Below are 14,073 nucleotides of genomic sequence, written 5' to 3' on the forward strand. Positions count from 1 at the left end.
AGATTAAAATACCTTTTGATGCTTTGGAAAGGGGTAGTGGTTTGGGGGATGGTTATCTTTGCTTTGGATCTCCCCAGATGGCTCTGTCATGGGCTTCTTCTGATACAACCTTAACTCCCCATCAGTCTCTTAAGTAAGGATATGTCTATACAGCCCCACGGCAGCGAGCCTCCGAATCAAGGTAGACAGGCTCGGACTAGCTCTCTAAAAATATCTGTGTAGACAGTGCTTTGAAGTTGCAGCTTGGGCTGGAACTCAGGTTCTGAAGCCTCCTGGGCTGGGAGGCTCGCCCCCACGGACTGTGTAGACATACCCTTAGTGTGTCCAAAGCTGAAAAAGGGGAGAAATTCTATCCCATACACATCCATTGTTCACATTTACCTGGGATAAGGAGCAATTACAATTGCTTCGGAAAAGGAGAAATTTTAAAAAGACTTGCACTTATTAAGTAATGAAATAAACCCAGCGCTGCCTGGCTCATTCTCTAATTTCCCCTGAAGAATGTGTTTATTGAGAGGTTGTATTAAGAGAGCATGTGATTACATTTTTCTGATAATTAGTAGTTATGGAGCTTGTCACAAACTATTGCATAGCATGCTTTGAAAGCAGTTAGATGCTCTCTGTTTTTTTGTTTGTTTTTGTTTTTTTTAATATAATGCTATTGTTTGTTTTATTGGGAAAAAAAAAGTCTTCACAAGGTAGGGAGAATTCAGTTTTATTTTTCCCTACCTGTGAAGACTGATTTATTTTAAAATAATAATAGTGTTTAAAAAATAATGGGGGTTGGGGAGCAGGAGACTAACATGTTGGCTCTATACTCAGTATTATAGATAGGCTTGAAAGGATTACATTTCTATTGGTAAATGTCGGTAAATATCAAATTCACCACACACACACACACACACACACACACACACACACACACACACACACACACACACACACACACACACACCAACTGACGGGGAAAATATTTCTTTAGAGCTAATTGAAATTTAAGGATAAGCAGTATTTTTCTTACTTTGTCCAAGAAGTCTGATTTAAGGATATTTACTTTATATGTTTTGACATGTGATGTTGATGATTTGTGTTTGAATGGTTATAAAGCTTTAACTTTTTGAATCTTAATATCTAAATAATTGGCTGATCTCCTACCTATTTTCTAGCCCCTTCCATAATTTCATGCCACTATGAACATTTTAATCAGTAAAAATGGGGAAATGATTACAAATATGAATATCCATTGAATTTATAAAAAATAAAAATCTAATTCTGTTGAGTCTAATTATAGAGGAATGTAAGGAGGAGATGACCCTGGGTCCTGAATAAATATGTAAGGGATAATTTGGTGGCAGCAAAAACATAATTTATTTTCTCCTCTATTGAAAATATAACCATATTGCATTGTAAAGTCAGCTGCTTGGATAGAGGTCAGAGATCATTCCAGCAATCATAAAAGGATTCAACATATCAAAGCATCTTTCTGAATCCTCTGAAGCCCAAAAAAAGATCTGATTGGTTGCTGCTATGTAAATTTTCTGAGCCAGGTATCAGCAATCACCAAGTTTGGCATCCTCTAGTGGTGTCTCTTTAGCCTTGTCTACTGTATGAAGTCTGGACATGGTTGTCAGCAACCACATTAGTTAACACAATGCTGATCATGGCTTAGCAGTCATCATAGACTAGAATAATGCTGTCAGCATTGTCTTGGTTTAACTGGGGATTTAATTATGGGTTACGGTCTTAATAGTAGTGGTTATTAACAGTGGCCCCTACGTGATGAGTTATTGTCCAGAGGAGAAAACAAAATTTAATTTTGCCAATTATGTAGGTGGAGATAGAAAATACCCTGGGAAACTTTTCTAGTCTCTCATTTGTCACTTTCTAATAATTTAACTCTTATCCTTCCCCATTGCTAGAATTCAGAGTTCATTGGGTCACTGTTATAATGTAGACTAGGTGGCTTGATATATTGAAATGCAAAGTGAAATATGATTTCTTTTCCTATAGTTTCCATGAGGTATTATGTTTCAAATCACAAATTCAAAGGAAACCCAGTACTAATTCGTTCATTTACTCTTGTATGTTAAGAGAACTTGTCTTAGTGCAATTCATGACTAAAAAGAAATAAAATAGTCGGGGCACCCATCGTATTACTTTTTGCAAAATTATCCAAAACAGATGTTATTGCCCTCACTTAAACCACATTCTAGTATAGTAGATGACTTTGTCTCCATCTGTGTTGGAAAGCACCTTGCTCCCTATGGGTGCAATTGCAATCTAAATAATAGTAGATTAACGCTGTGTAGACTAACAATTTTCAAAGCAATTTATGGGAGGTACATACAAAAAAATGTATGCTAATCCTATTGTAAACTAGAGTTGTACATCTGCCTACCATATACCACTTCTCAAACGTACACTCTAAGATCAGTTTTCAGAGTAGCAGCCGTGTTAGTCTGTATCTGCAAAAAGAACAGGAGTACTTGTGGCACCTTAGAGACTAACAAATTTATTAGAGCATAAGCTTCCGTGGACTACAGCCCACTTCTTCGGATGCATATAGAGTGAAACATATATTGAGGAGATATATATATACACACACACATACAGAGAGCATGAACAGGTGGGAGTTGTCTTACCAACTCTGAGAGGCCAATTCACCTGTTCATGCTCTCTGTATCTGTGTGTGTATATATATATCTCCTCAATATATGTTTCACTCTATATGCATCCGAAGAAGTGGGCTGTAGTCCACGAAAGCTTATGCTCTAATAAATTTGTTAGTCTCTAAGGTGCCACAAGTACTCCTGTTCTTTCTAAGATCAGTGGGAGACTAGTGCTCTGATATTGAACTTGGGATATTGTTTGATCCAGGAACCTACTGGATGAAATGCTATCGTGTGTGTTATTCAGGAAATCAGACTAGATTATCGTAATGGTCCCTCCTAACCTTAAAATGTATGATGGGATTATTTAGACTATGCAACACTCTTATAACTTGTCCGTAGATATCCTTATCCAATAGTCCCCTCTGTTGGACTGTTTTAGGTATTACACATGCAATTTTCACCTTTCTCATTATCCTTTCTCCCCTAGGTCGTACTGGAAGATACACACTGATAGAAAAATGGAGAGATACAGAGAGGCATTTGGCACCTCATGAAAATCCTATCATTTCATTGAACAAATGGGGACAGTATGCAAGTGATGTGCAGTTAATATTGCGCCGCACAGGGCCATCCCTCAGCGAGAGGCCGACTTCAGACAGCGTTGCTCGAATACCTGAAAGAACTTTGTACCGACAAAGCTTACCTCCATTAGCCAAGCTAAGGCCTCAGAATGACAAATTAATAAAAAGGAGAGAGCCAAAAAGGAAGTCTTTGACCTTCACTGGGGGTGCAAAAGGGTTAATGGACATTTTTGGGAAAGGTAAAGAATCTGAGTTCAAGCAAAAGGTGCTCAACTGTAAAACAACGGCTGAAGAGTTGAAAAAACTGATCCACCTCCAGACTGAGAAGCTTCAGTCCATTGAGAAGCAGCTGGACTCAAATGAGGCTGAAATCCGGTACTGGGAACAGAAATACAATTCCAGCCTGGAAGAGGAAATTATAAAATTTGAGCAGAAAATCAAAAGAAATGAAGTAGAGATTGAAGAGGAAGAGTTCTGGGAAAATGAACTGCAGATTGAGCAAGAGAACGAGAAGCAGCTGAAGGAACAACTCCTGGAGATCAGGCAAAGGATCCTGGAGTGCGAGAGCAAGTTAAAAGACTATATGACTCAAATCCACAGAATGGAGAGTGGCCTTGAAGCAGAGAAGTTGCACCGGGAAGTTCAGGAGTCGCAGGTGAATGAAGAAGAGGTCAAAGAGAAGATTGAGAAGGTGAAAGGTGAAATTGATATTCAGGGCCAACAGAGTCTGAGGCTGGAAAATGGCATTAAAGCTGTAGAAAGGTCATTGGGCCAAGCCACCAAAAGATTACAGGTAAGAACACTTTTTCTGCCTGGGGAAAGATAGCAGGTTTAAGTTTTAATTAGTCAAAGATCTGACTGAGCTGGTTAGAAAAACAGGGAAAATCTTCCATGACAATTTTTGTAAAAAATTTGTCTGCCTTTTCTCTATCAGAAATTTTCAGAATTTGCAAGTTTTGGACCAGCCAGTCCTAATCCCATGATATAAATGATTCTGTCTCATCTCCCACCGCCTTTTTTTTTTTAACTGCCCCTTAGTCTCTCAGGTTAGGTGATAAAGATTTTTGTGTGCTTGCTCTTTAAATATTCAGAGGGACCCAATTACTTGAGGAATTAGTGCTGAATGCAGCACAGAACATTTCACCTCTAGTTGCAGATTCAGTGGCAGGCAGTAGGGTGTCATGTGTCCAATTTTCAACCAGAACGCCTGGTTGGCTCCGGTCAGCACTGTTGACTGGGCCGTTAAAAGTCTGGTTGGCACAGGGCTGGCAGGCTCCCTATCTGGCTTCGTGCGGCTCCCCAGAAATGGCAACATGTCCCTGCAGCCCCTAGGCAGAGGCACTGCCAGTGGAGTTCCACATGCTGCCCCTGCCCCGCTGGCTCCGCAGCTTTCATTGGCCGGGAACTGTGGCCAATGGGAGCTAAGGGGGTGATACCTGTGGGCAGAGGCAGCGCACAGAGCCGTCTGGCTGTGCCTCCGCCTAGGAGCCGAGGAATATGCCAGCAGTTTCCTGGGAGCCATCTGAGGTAGGAGCCACCCAGAGCCCACACCCGGAACCCCTGCCCACACCCCTGCCCCAGCCCTGAGCCCTCTCCTGTACCCCAAACCCCTCATCTCCTGCCCCTCCCCAAAGCCTGCACACCCAGCCCAGAGCCCGCACCCCCTCCCACACCTCAACCCCCTACCTCAGCCAAGATCCCCCTCCCATATTCCAAACCACTAGGCTCCAGCCCAGAGCCTCCTCCTGGAACCCAAGCCCCTCATCCCTGGCCCCAGCCCAGAGCCTACACCCTACCCCCCCGCCACAGCCTGGTGAAAATGAGTTAGTAAGGGTGAGGGAGAGCAAGCGACAGAGGGAATGGAGTGAGCAGGGTGGGGCCTTGGAGAAAGGGCAGGGCACGGTGGGGCAAGGGCATTCGGTTTTGTGCAATTAGAAAGTTGGCAACCATAATTGGTAGTGACCCAAAGTCATTACCATCTGTTGGCTGTTCAGTGATCTGTGTGAAATCACTGAGTGGTCTGAGTTCCTAGTGGATGAGTGTCCACATCTGACATAGCTGCTATTACCACCATATCTGATATTCTGTTTGGCAGTATTGGCAGAGGCTTGGACCCTCCTCTTACCCTAAGAATAGTCTCTTTTTTAAAGTCAGTGTTTGAGTGACATTGGGATAATGAAGGTTGAAGCTTGCACTACCTGTCTGGGCTTTGCCTTTTTGAGGCTGAAGTTCTGTCTCTCTAGTGCTGCTCTCCAGAATCTTCCATGAGCATAATATTTAGAAAAAAGATACAGATCCAAAAGTAGTATCAGAGTGGGTGTGTTAAAGTAACTAATAGGTTATAAAACAATTGTTTGGAGACTAGTTCTTCCTTTTCCCTACCTGACCTGTATGAGTTCAAGACTTTGTTTTCTGTCTACTTCAGGCAATTATAGAGCCCATATCACTAGAGAATCAAGTCACTGCTTTTTTTATTCCCTGCAAAAGTTAATGATGTCACTTGCACATAAGTAGAGCATGAAATAATGAATATAAATGGAAATCCAGTTTGTAGCAAATAGTGACCAGGGGGGATACAGTGACACTGGGAAGCAAATTTCCCTATTCCTGGCATGTCTAATATCCCAGGCACTCTAGAATTAAGGCACTCAGTTTTAGTTGGTTATAGCACTGTTATTTATTTTAATATCCTGTATTAAACTGCTGCTGCATTCCACAGTGGCTGAGTAGTGTGAAGTGATTCTGCTGTCACTATGTAAAGGACACTGGGATCCTTGGAATCACTGTACCGTATCAATTTAAGCTGTTTTTACTAAATAAAAATATGGCATCTGAAACGAAACACATGAAAACTCTAAGCATATATGTCTAGCCACCCATCCCCGGCTTCCAGTGACATTACAAATTATCCTTTTAGTTACTGTGATGCCAGGAGAACCCCCTTTTCATTTATTTTATTTTATTTTATTTTATTTAAATAACAATGCTGATAACATCCACTGAGGCTTACAATGAGTTCAAACTCCCGTTCTCACTCTCTTTTTCATATGCTCTGGCTGTCCCAAGCAAATTCCTGTTAGGCTAAATTTTCAATGCTTGTTCTCAACCTAAAGATGATTTTTTTCCAGAAAGTTTGAGCAAAATCAGTTCAGTTGTGTTTGAGTTATGCAAGAGAGAGGAGGATATATGTTTCTCCATAATCTCAGACTGAAGTGTTTAGTACTTGCATAACTAGCTGATTTGAAATTAGAAATTTTAAATGTGACTTGTTTGTTATGGTCTTTGCTGAATAAGGAAGGGAGGAAAACTGGTTCAGTAGTTCTAAGGGTATGAACATGTAAAGTCAGCATTTTCATGTATGCATATGAGAATTTCCAAATCCCTCTTCTCCCTCTGTATTTTTAAGGACACCTTCAGTCAAGCATATGCTGTGATTTAGCAGTTTTCTTTTTTCCTTGCCATTGGCATTTTTAGAAAAGATTTTAAATGCAAAAAAAAAAAAAAAAAAAAAAAAAGCACTGATGCAATGTTTGGTGTGAGACCTCAGGGGAAAAATTTCAAAAGCTCTTAAGTGATTTAGGAGCTTAATTCGATGGGACTTAGATACTTTCCAGCACTCAGAAGTTAGGAAATTCCAAAGGCTGAGGTTATTCACAATATTAGTGTTGCCACTTGCATGTTTTTAGCATCTTCTGATCCTCTTCCTTTTGTTAAATGAATGCCTCAGTGCATTACCCTATAAAATACACAAACAGTAAACAAGTACAGAGTTAACATTGTGGGGAGAGGATATCCATTTTTGGAATTTCCTGACATTTGAGTGCATGATTTCAGAATGTAATATATTAATGCAAGCTGAGACCAAATAGATTCTGAAGAATTTTGGCAAAAATCTTTGAGGACTTGTTTTCTTAAAACCAGAGCAATTTCTGAAATGTACTTGCCAAACAAGTACTAGACACTGAATACACCCATACACTATACACACGAGAAGCAGTCCCTGCCCAGAAATGCTTACAGTCGAAATATACAAGACAAAGGATATAGAGAAAGGAAGTATTGTCCCCAGTTTACAGACAGGAAACTAAGGCACGGAGTAATTAAGTGACTTGCCCAAATTATACAAGAAGTCTGTGGCAGAGCCACAAATTGGAGCCAGATTTTCAGGGTCCAGACCAGTGCCTTAAACTAAAGGTCAGCCTCTGTAGCATTCAGGATATGGATTATCAGAGCCTCTTGCTTCTGTTGTGCCAAGTTTCTGTTCAGGTGACTTGAGTAGTGTCTGAGAGAGGACAAGGAAGCAAATATAAAGATATGATAACTGCTAACAAGTAGATAAGTCGATATGAATCAGTATCTTTTTACTTTTGTAAGTTATGCAGCAAACCATCTTTCAACAAAACAATATCTTAAAAACTAGTGACTTTCTATTTACCCATCAAAGAAAAAAAAATGACTTGCCCCAGAGACAAATGGATGGATAGAATTTTGCATGTCTGTTCCGGACTTACCCACCTCTAAACAGACTCTTTTCCCCCCCCTTTCTGTTTAGGACCGAGAACAAGAACTGGAGCAACTAACGAAGGAGCTAAGACAAGTAAATCTCCAACAATTTATCCAGCAAACAGGAACAAAGGTCACAGTGCTACCAGCAGACCCTATTGAAGTGGAGGCTTCACACACACAGCTCGAAAGAGGTACAAATTTGGAAGTTTTGTAAGGAGGAAAAAAAATACACTTCTCTCTTCCTTTAAAACTAATACACTAAACATCAAATGAACTCTTTATTTATCTGCTAGTCCCTCAGTATAACAAAATAGCAAGAGTAAGCTATGTAAGTTCTCTTTTCATGCATTTAAAAAATCTCACATTATTTTTATATATATATATATATATACACACACACACAGAAATATAATTATAAATATACTCATGCAAATTGTTTGTGGCAATGATGGAACCACTGTTGTACCTAGCAGGTAACTGAGCTTCTGCTGTGACAGCCCCTGCAGGTCCTCCGTGGACCTTCATCTCAGCCTATCCCTCCCACTTTTTAAACATCTTCTGAAAACACTCCTTTTTCTAAGGCCTTTATTGTCAACCCCTGTATAGAGCCCTTCCGCTAATGATGCCATGGTGTTTCTTTTAGGAGGGCAGGGAGTTGGTAGCTTGAGTGCATGTCTACGTGGGTCCTCCTGTATATGGGCACTGTCTGGGGGTGTGTGTGTGTGTGTGGGGGGGGGGGGGTTATATTTTCAAAGCCAACTAACAAACAACTCGCATTAAAATGAGTGGCAGTTGTGTGTCTTAATGTCAACCATTATACAGTCACTTGTGTATACATTCTATGTAAATTATGTTTGTGCTCCACTCAAGCACACTGGTAGGCCAAGGAATAAGTGGGTTCTCTAAATGTTACAAATAATATTTAGTAATTATTAAGTAAATCATACTAATTATCATCTTTTTTTGAGTAGAGACAACATTTCAGTCTGGGTCCCTGAAACGCCCAGGTTCATCAAGGCAGCTCCCCAGTAATCTTCGAATTCTACAGAATCCACTGTCATCTGGCTTTAACCCTGAGGGCATTTATGTATAACAATATATACCTCTTCTGAAGAGGACCTATGAAGGTACCATGGACAGTATAAGTTCCTTCCTTTTTGATTCTACCAATGATGAATGAAAGAAGCTTTTCCTCTTTAAGCCACCACATGTTGCGTTTCTTCATTCTACACACCACGTGGAGCCATGCCCCCTGCACTGATGCAAAAGAACAAAGGAACTGTGTAGCTACACAGCTGGCAGTGTTGAAGTTGCTGTCCAATAACTATTGATGCAAGAGCCTTCATTTTTATTCTTGCTACTTCAGAAGCATTTAGAAAAGTATTATTCCATATATAGGCATAAATAAAACACTGACTGAGCAGAGTGAAGGAACTTGTTTGCAACTGGTTTAAGGTTTAATTTATTCCATGCGATCCATGGAGGTGTGAATGTTGACCTTTACAGTGTCTTTTATTTTATTATTTTAAACTTGTGACTAATTATATAATATTGTATTTCTCAATCTGACCAGATCACTTTTGTGTGTATAAATGTCCAGTGTTTCATCACATTAACAATTCACAACCACAGGAGTGTTGTGGGGGTGCTGTATCTTTAAAATAGTCTCTAACCACTGATTTTGTTGTTACATTGTGGATTATGATGCATCATATCACATCCATTGCTACCTTTTTAGGCTTGAAAGGTGAGTTTGTGGGATTAGCTTCCTATTGATTCCGCCTTGAATGAACCATTAAAAGATTATGGAATTTAAAGCTGGCTTGGTAAGGATATTTCCAGCATATGATTGAGGATGCACTAGTTAGACAGTATTTTATTATATAGAATGTATATTTGAGATATTGTGCCACATTGCGTATGCCTTTTGAGAAACAAACAATATAAGGGGTCTTCATCGTATGTCTTACTAAAAAGGGGTGTGAGGCTTTTCACTGTGTGTGGTTTTTACTCTTCTTTTCACCAGCCAGGGCAGTGTTCTTATTTTCCTGTAAATGTTACTATTCTTAAAAAAAAATCCACATACACACCATTTAGCAAAATGATAGCTAAAAGAGCTGGGGTGATATCCTGGTCCCATTTGAAATTAATAGCAAAATTCCCATTGAGTTCACTGGGGCCAGGATTTCATTCTTGCTCCCCAAAATGTTATGGAACATGTTTTTCTTTAGATATGCAAGACTATTTCTGGTCAGGGTTTTATAGAGCATGTATTTTACAAGTGAGAGGTAGAAGATAAACGTTCACAGATTCACTAGGAGACTTCCGTTTATTTTTACAATGTTTTGAGGTCACCTAGTACAACCAAAAATAAAACAAGGTTTAGACAAAGTGGCTTCCCAGCAGAATGTAAGAGTAAACACGTAAAGTACATCACTTCCAAAAAAAGTGCGGTTATGATGCTAGGCCCTGGTCCTGCACTTGGATCAATGCAGTGGACTCCTGAGTCTGTGCAGAACACCATTGGCATCAGTGGGACTCCTTCATGACGAGAAGGGGGTCCAACTGCATGGATCTGATTACATAAGGCGCAGATTCTGTATTGCATTTGGACTGCCTATTATAACAGCACCAGCTATTGCCATCGCATGCCTGCAGATCCCTTTGACTTCAGTGGGAGCCATGCCAGTGCATCCAGAGCAGAATTTAGCCCTTGGGGTCCCCAGAAATCAAAATCTAGAGGGAGAATCTTGATTCCATTGAAGTCAATGGCAGAACTTCTTTTGACTTCAGTGGGATCAGGATTTCATCCTTGGTGAGTAAAAACCCAAGCTTTAATTACTAAAGAATAATATTTCAGAAATCTTTTTATTTTTAAAATATAGATGTTCCTGCTTGGATTTACTTGTGCCCAGATAAATACGAAATTAATTCTTATTTTAAAAACGACCATGAATTTCCACATCAGAACAGTAACTCAAAGTTTGAAGGATACAGCATGAGATGAAGGAATCACCGTTAAATGAATTTTTTTTCATTTCTCTTTTATTAATAGCACCATAAATACTAAAAATGCTGCTGTATTTAGACTAACAGCAACTTCAAATGAGGCTGTGAAAATATAAAGGATCTTTCAAAACAGACTCAGTTCAAAAACAAAAATTCATTATCCATGTCTCTTTTTACTTGTGAACAAACTGGTAAATGTGCTGCTCTAGCCTAAAGAATCTTTGCCACGCTCAATTTTTCATATCCGTCATTGAGGAGTCTGTGCTCATGTATGTTTGTGCCCATAACTTTCTTATACAAAAATGTATTTGTTAATTAATATAAAACACAAATAATTTGGAGATTATACTGTGTACAAGGGGCATATACCTTTACTTTCCAGGTCCAATTTTGCCAAAAAAATGGCCCAATCTGGCAGGATACTTAGTATCCTCAACTCCCTTAGAAGTCGATAGGAATTGAGGCAGTCGGCACTTTTGCAGTATCAAGCCCAAATTGCATTGCATAGCGAAGATCCTATGTCACTTAATCACAAAGAAAATTTTAATCAAATCTTTGCTGCATACTGATATAAAGGATTGTTAAAGCAGGTAAACGTATGTATCCTGAAAATATTCTGTTATGCAGTAAGGATCTGATCCAGCTCCTATTGAGTTCCGTGAATGCTAAGATCATAAGAATTATGTGTCGTCTTGTGCTTTAAGGGCGGTGGGGTAAGAAAACTCAGGATTTTGGATGGCTCAAGATATTGTTCCAGTAACGAAATTTGGAGCCTTTCCCTTAATTGAGTAGTTTAAATTTAACACAGATTGGTGGTGACTGCTGTTTTGCAGAGAGGTCAAACACTAAGTGGGTTTGGAGACAACCATCCCACCTTGTACTCTCTCCAAGTTAAAGCTGAAGAACATCATCAGGGCACCTGAGGAGCTTTCACTGCTTCTGTCCACTAGGAGGGTAAACAGAACAGTTGGTGCTCCAGGGCTGCTGTTAGTAAGGCAAAAAATTCACTGAAATGTTTTTTAAAATTTGAGAAAATCCCTTTATTTTCCATCTTCTTGACATGTTGAACTTTCTGTTCAATTTATTATTCAGTTCAACCACAGCATCATAAAGAATTAAGAGTTTCACTCCATATCAACATGTGACCCTTTTTAAATGTAGATTTTTATCATGCTTCCATTTTCAAAAGCATTTTCAAACCTGGTCAGAGGGGCATGAGTAGAACAAAAACAGCATGTAACAGGTGCCACATTATATACTTGTCAGCATAATAAATATAGATTTTTGTTTTTATTAAATAGTTTAATACACAAGTATCTATTTTCCTTTAAGTGCACAGGACATTTATATGAAAGACTCCTATTATTGCTAATGGAAATTAACTGTGTGAATCCCTCACATTGTCATTCACAAGTGTATGAAGGGAGATAAATGCAAAAATAGATTAAGATTTAGGGTAAAATTTTCAACAACAAAAAAAAGCCTAAATCTCATTGAAAGATAATGGCTCCTGTGTCACTCAAGCATTTTTGAAAAAGTTACCCATCTTCTGAAACTTTAAAGAGAACATTCCATCGCTACCCTAGCCTACAGAATCTGCAAATATGACTTTTCTTTGTGATTAAGAGAAGAAGACCCTTTAGAGAAAGGAAAACCTCTACTTGGGGCTATGACTGCCTTTTTAAAAAAATAAATAAATAAAAAGCACACTATGTATTGCATTATGGTGAATTGGGATTATATGAGTGTGGGGAAAAAATTGATCCTGTGATTTTTAGTGAACTGAAGTATACAGTTTCCCAATGTGCATTACTTAGAATGAATTGGGCCTTAATTATCTATGTAAATAGCAAAACTTTATTCATTTTTTTTTCCAGAAAATAATCTTTAATGGCCTGCACGGTATTAAAATAAGTGTCAAAGTGTTACTTTTATATTATGCCATTTTTTTTTTTTTTTTGGAACAGTGAAACATGCATGTTTATTCTATTTGCTACAGTATTTTCATGTTTTGGATGAAGGCCATCGGCTGTATGGAGATGACAAAACAATCATTCTATCTTATTTATTCAGTATTGCTGCTTATCGTTTTCAAAATAAAGCTTTCAATGCCAATACAGTGACTGATTGAAAGCTGCAATAGCTCTTTTCAGGTGCTTTTTTATGTTTGTAGAAACCAAAATAAGTGCAGGTTCTACCTTAGTGTATAGAATGTTCAAACACAAGAAAGCTAATGGCAAGAACTGTGTGCACATGTGTGTGTAGTATTTACATAAACACACATACTGTACATGCACTTAAGCCCAGTTTAGTAATGCACTTAAGCATATGCTTAAATCCATCCCTGTTCAGTACATAGCTGAAGCAGATGCTGATTAGGGCTAGTCATTAAACTGACAGTCATAAAGGTCATGATTCAAAATCCATTGAAATCAATGAGACTTAAGCACGTGTTTAAGCGCGCACACATGCTTTGCTGAATCATAGCCTTAAAAAGTTCATTCTGGTTCTAGAGATAACAGTTCTAGTGATAATTCCTCATTTTATGTATAGTTGGTATCTCTGAAACCTTTATTATTCCCACAAATAGAATGAATTTAAGTGTGCCCACTCTAGAGAATACAGAGGAGGAAGATTTGAAGAATATGTTTACAACCCAGATGCAGCTTAGGTCTAAACATAATCACACAGTGATTAGGATATTTGAGTTGCTAAAGCTTTAAACAGGAGTGGCAATGCTCATTAACTGTGAAGACAAAAATGACCATTTTTAGTACTGCTTTGCTTACCTGAAAGATGGAAATCTGTATTATATGTAATTATATTAGTTTCTCTTTTGACTGTCATTTAAAAAGCTTATATTTTCTGATTATTTTCATGAATTGTTATTCAGTGCTATGAAGAAAAATATTGGATATTCTCCAGTACAATAAATCTTCCCTGAATCACTGGGTCTTTACTATCCATGGTTTGTTGGCATACATTGTACATCTCACACTAACACACTGCAGTGGTCACAGTTTTTGTACATTGAAGAATGTCTGGTATGAAAGGAAGACGGGATAGCACACCACACATCTCAAAGGCTTTCAGAAATGTTTATTCTAAATTCATTAACTGTTGACATAACCCAAGTTGTGTTGGACATAAGCTGAGCATCTGGACTCTGTATTTATTCACCTAAAGAGGTAATTTATCCCAGAGGAAGGGAGAGAAAGGAAGCAGACCACTGGTCTAAGTACGGTGTGGAGGCTTGTACCAGAAGGTGTATGCCTCTCAGAACTCCAAGCAGGTAGACTAGACCTGTAACTGGAGGGGAGAGGGAAGGGTGGAGCTTGTAGAAAGTTGATGACGCATTAAAATTT

General features: G+C 38.8%; 1 protein-coding gene across 1 annotated transcript in view; it reads left to right on the forward strand.

Moving 5' to 3' along the window:
- RASSF8 (Ras association domain family member 8) overlaps positions 1–13,660 on the forward strand; it is a 138,951-nt gene extending 125,291 nt beyond the window's left edge. The window contains exons 3-5 of the mRNA XM_054037102.1: positions 3,100–3,986; positions 7,746–7,890; positions 8,671–13,660. Coding sequence (XP_053893077.1) covers positions 3,100–3,986; positions 7,746–7,890; positions 8,671–8,792 — 1,154 coding nt within the window. The 3' untranslated portion in view covers positions 8,793–13,660. The remainder of the gene's footprint in view (positions 1–3,099; positions 3,987–7,745; positions 7,891–8,670) is intronic.
- The last annotated feature ends 413 nt before the right edge of the window (positions 13,661–14,073 follow it).

Source organism: Malaclemys terrapin, chromosome 1, assembly GCF_027887155.1.
Source record: "Malaclemys terrapin pileata isolate rMalTer1 chromosome 1, rMalTer1.hap1, whole genome shotgun sequence".
Lineage (NCBI taxonomy): Eukaryota > Metazoa > Chordata > Testudines > Emydidae > Malaclemys > Malaclemys terrapin.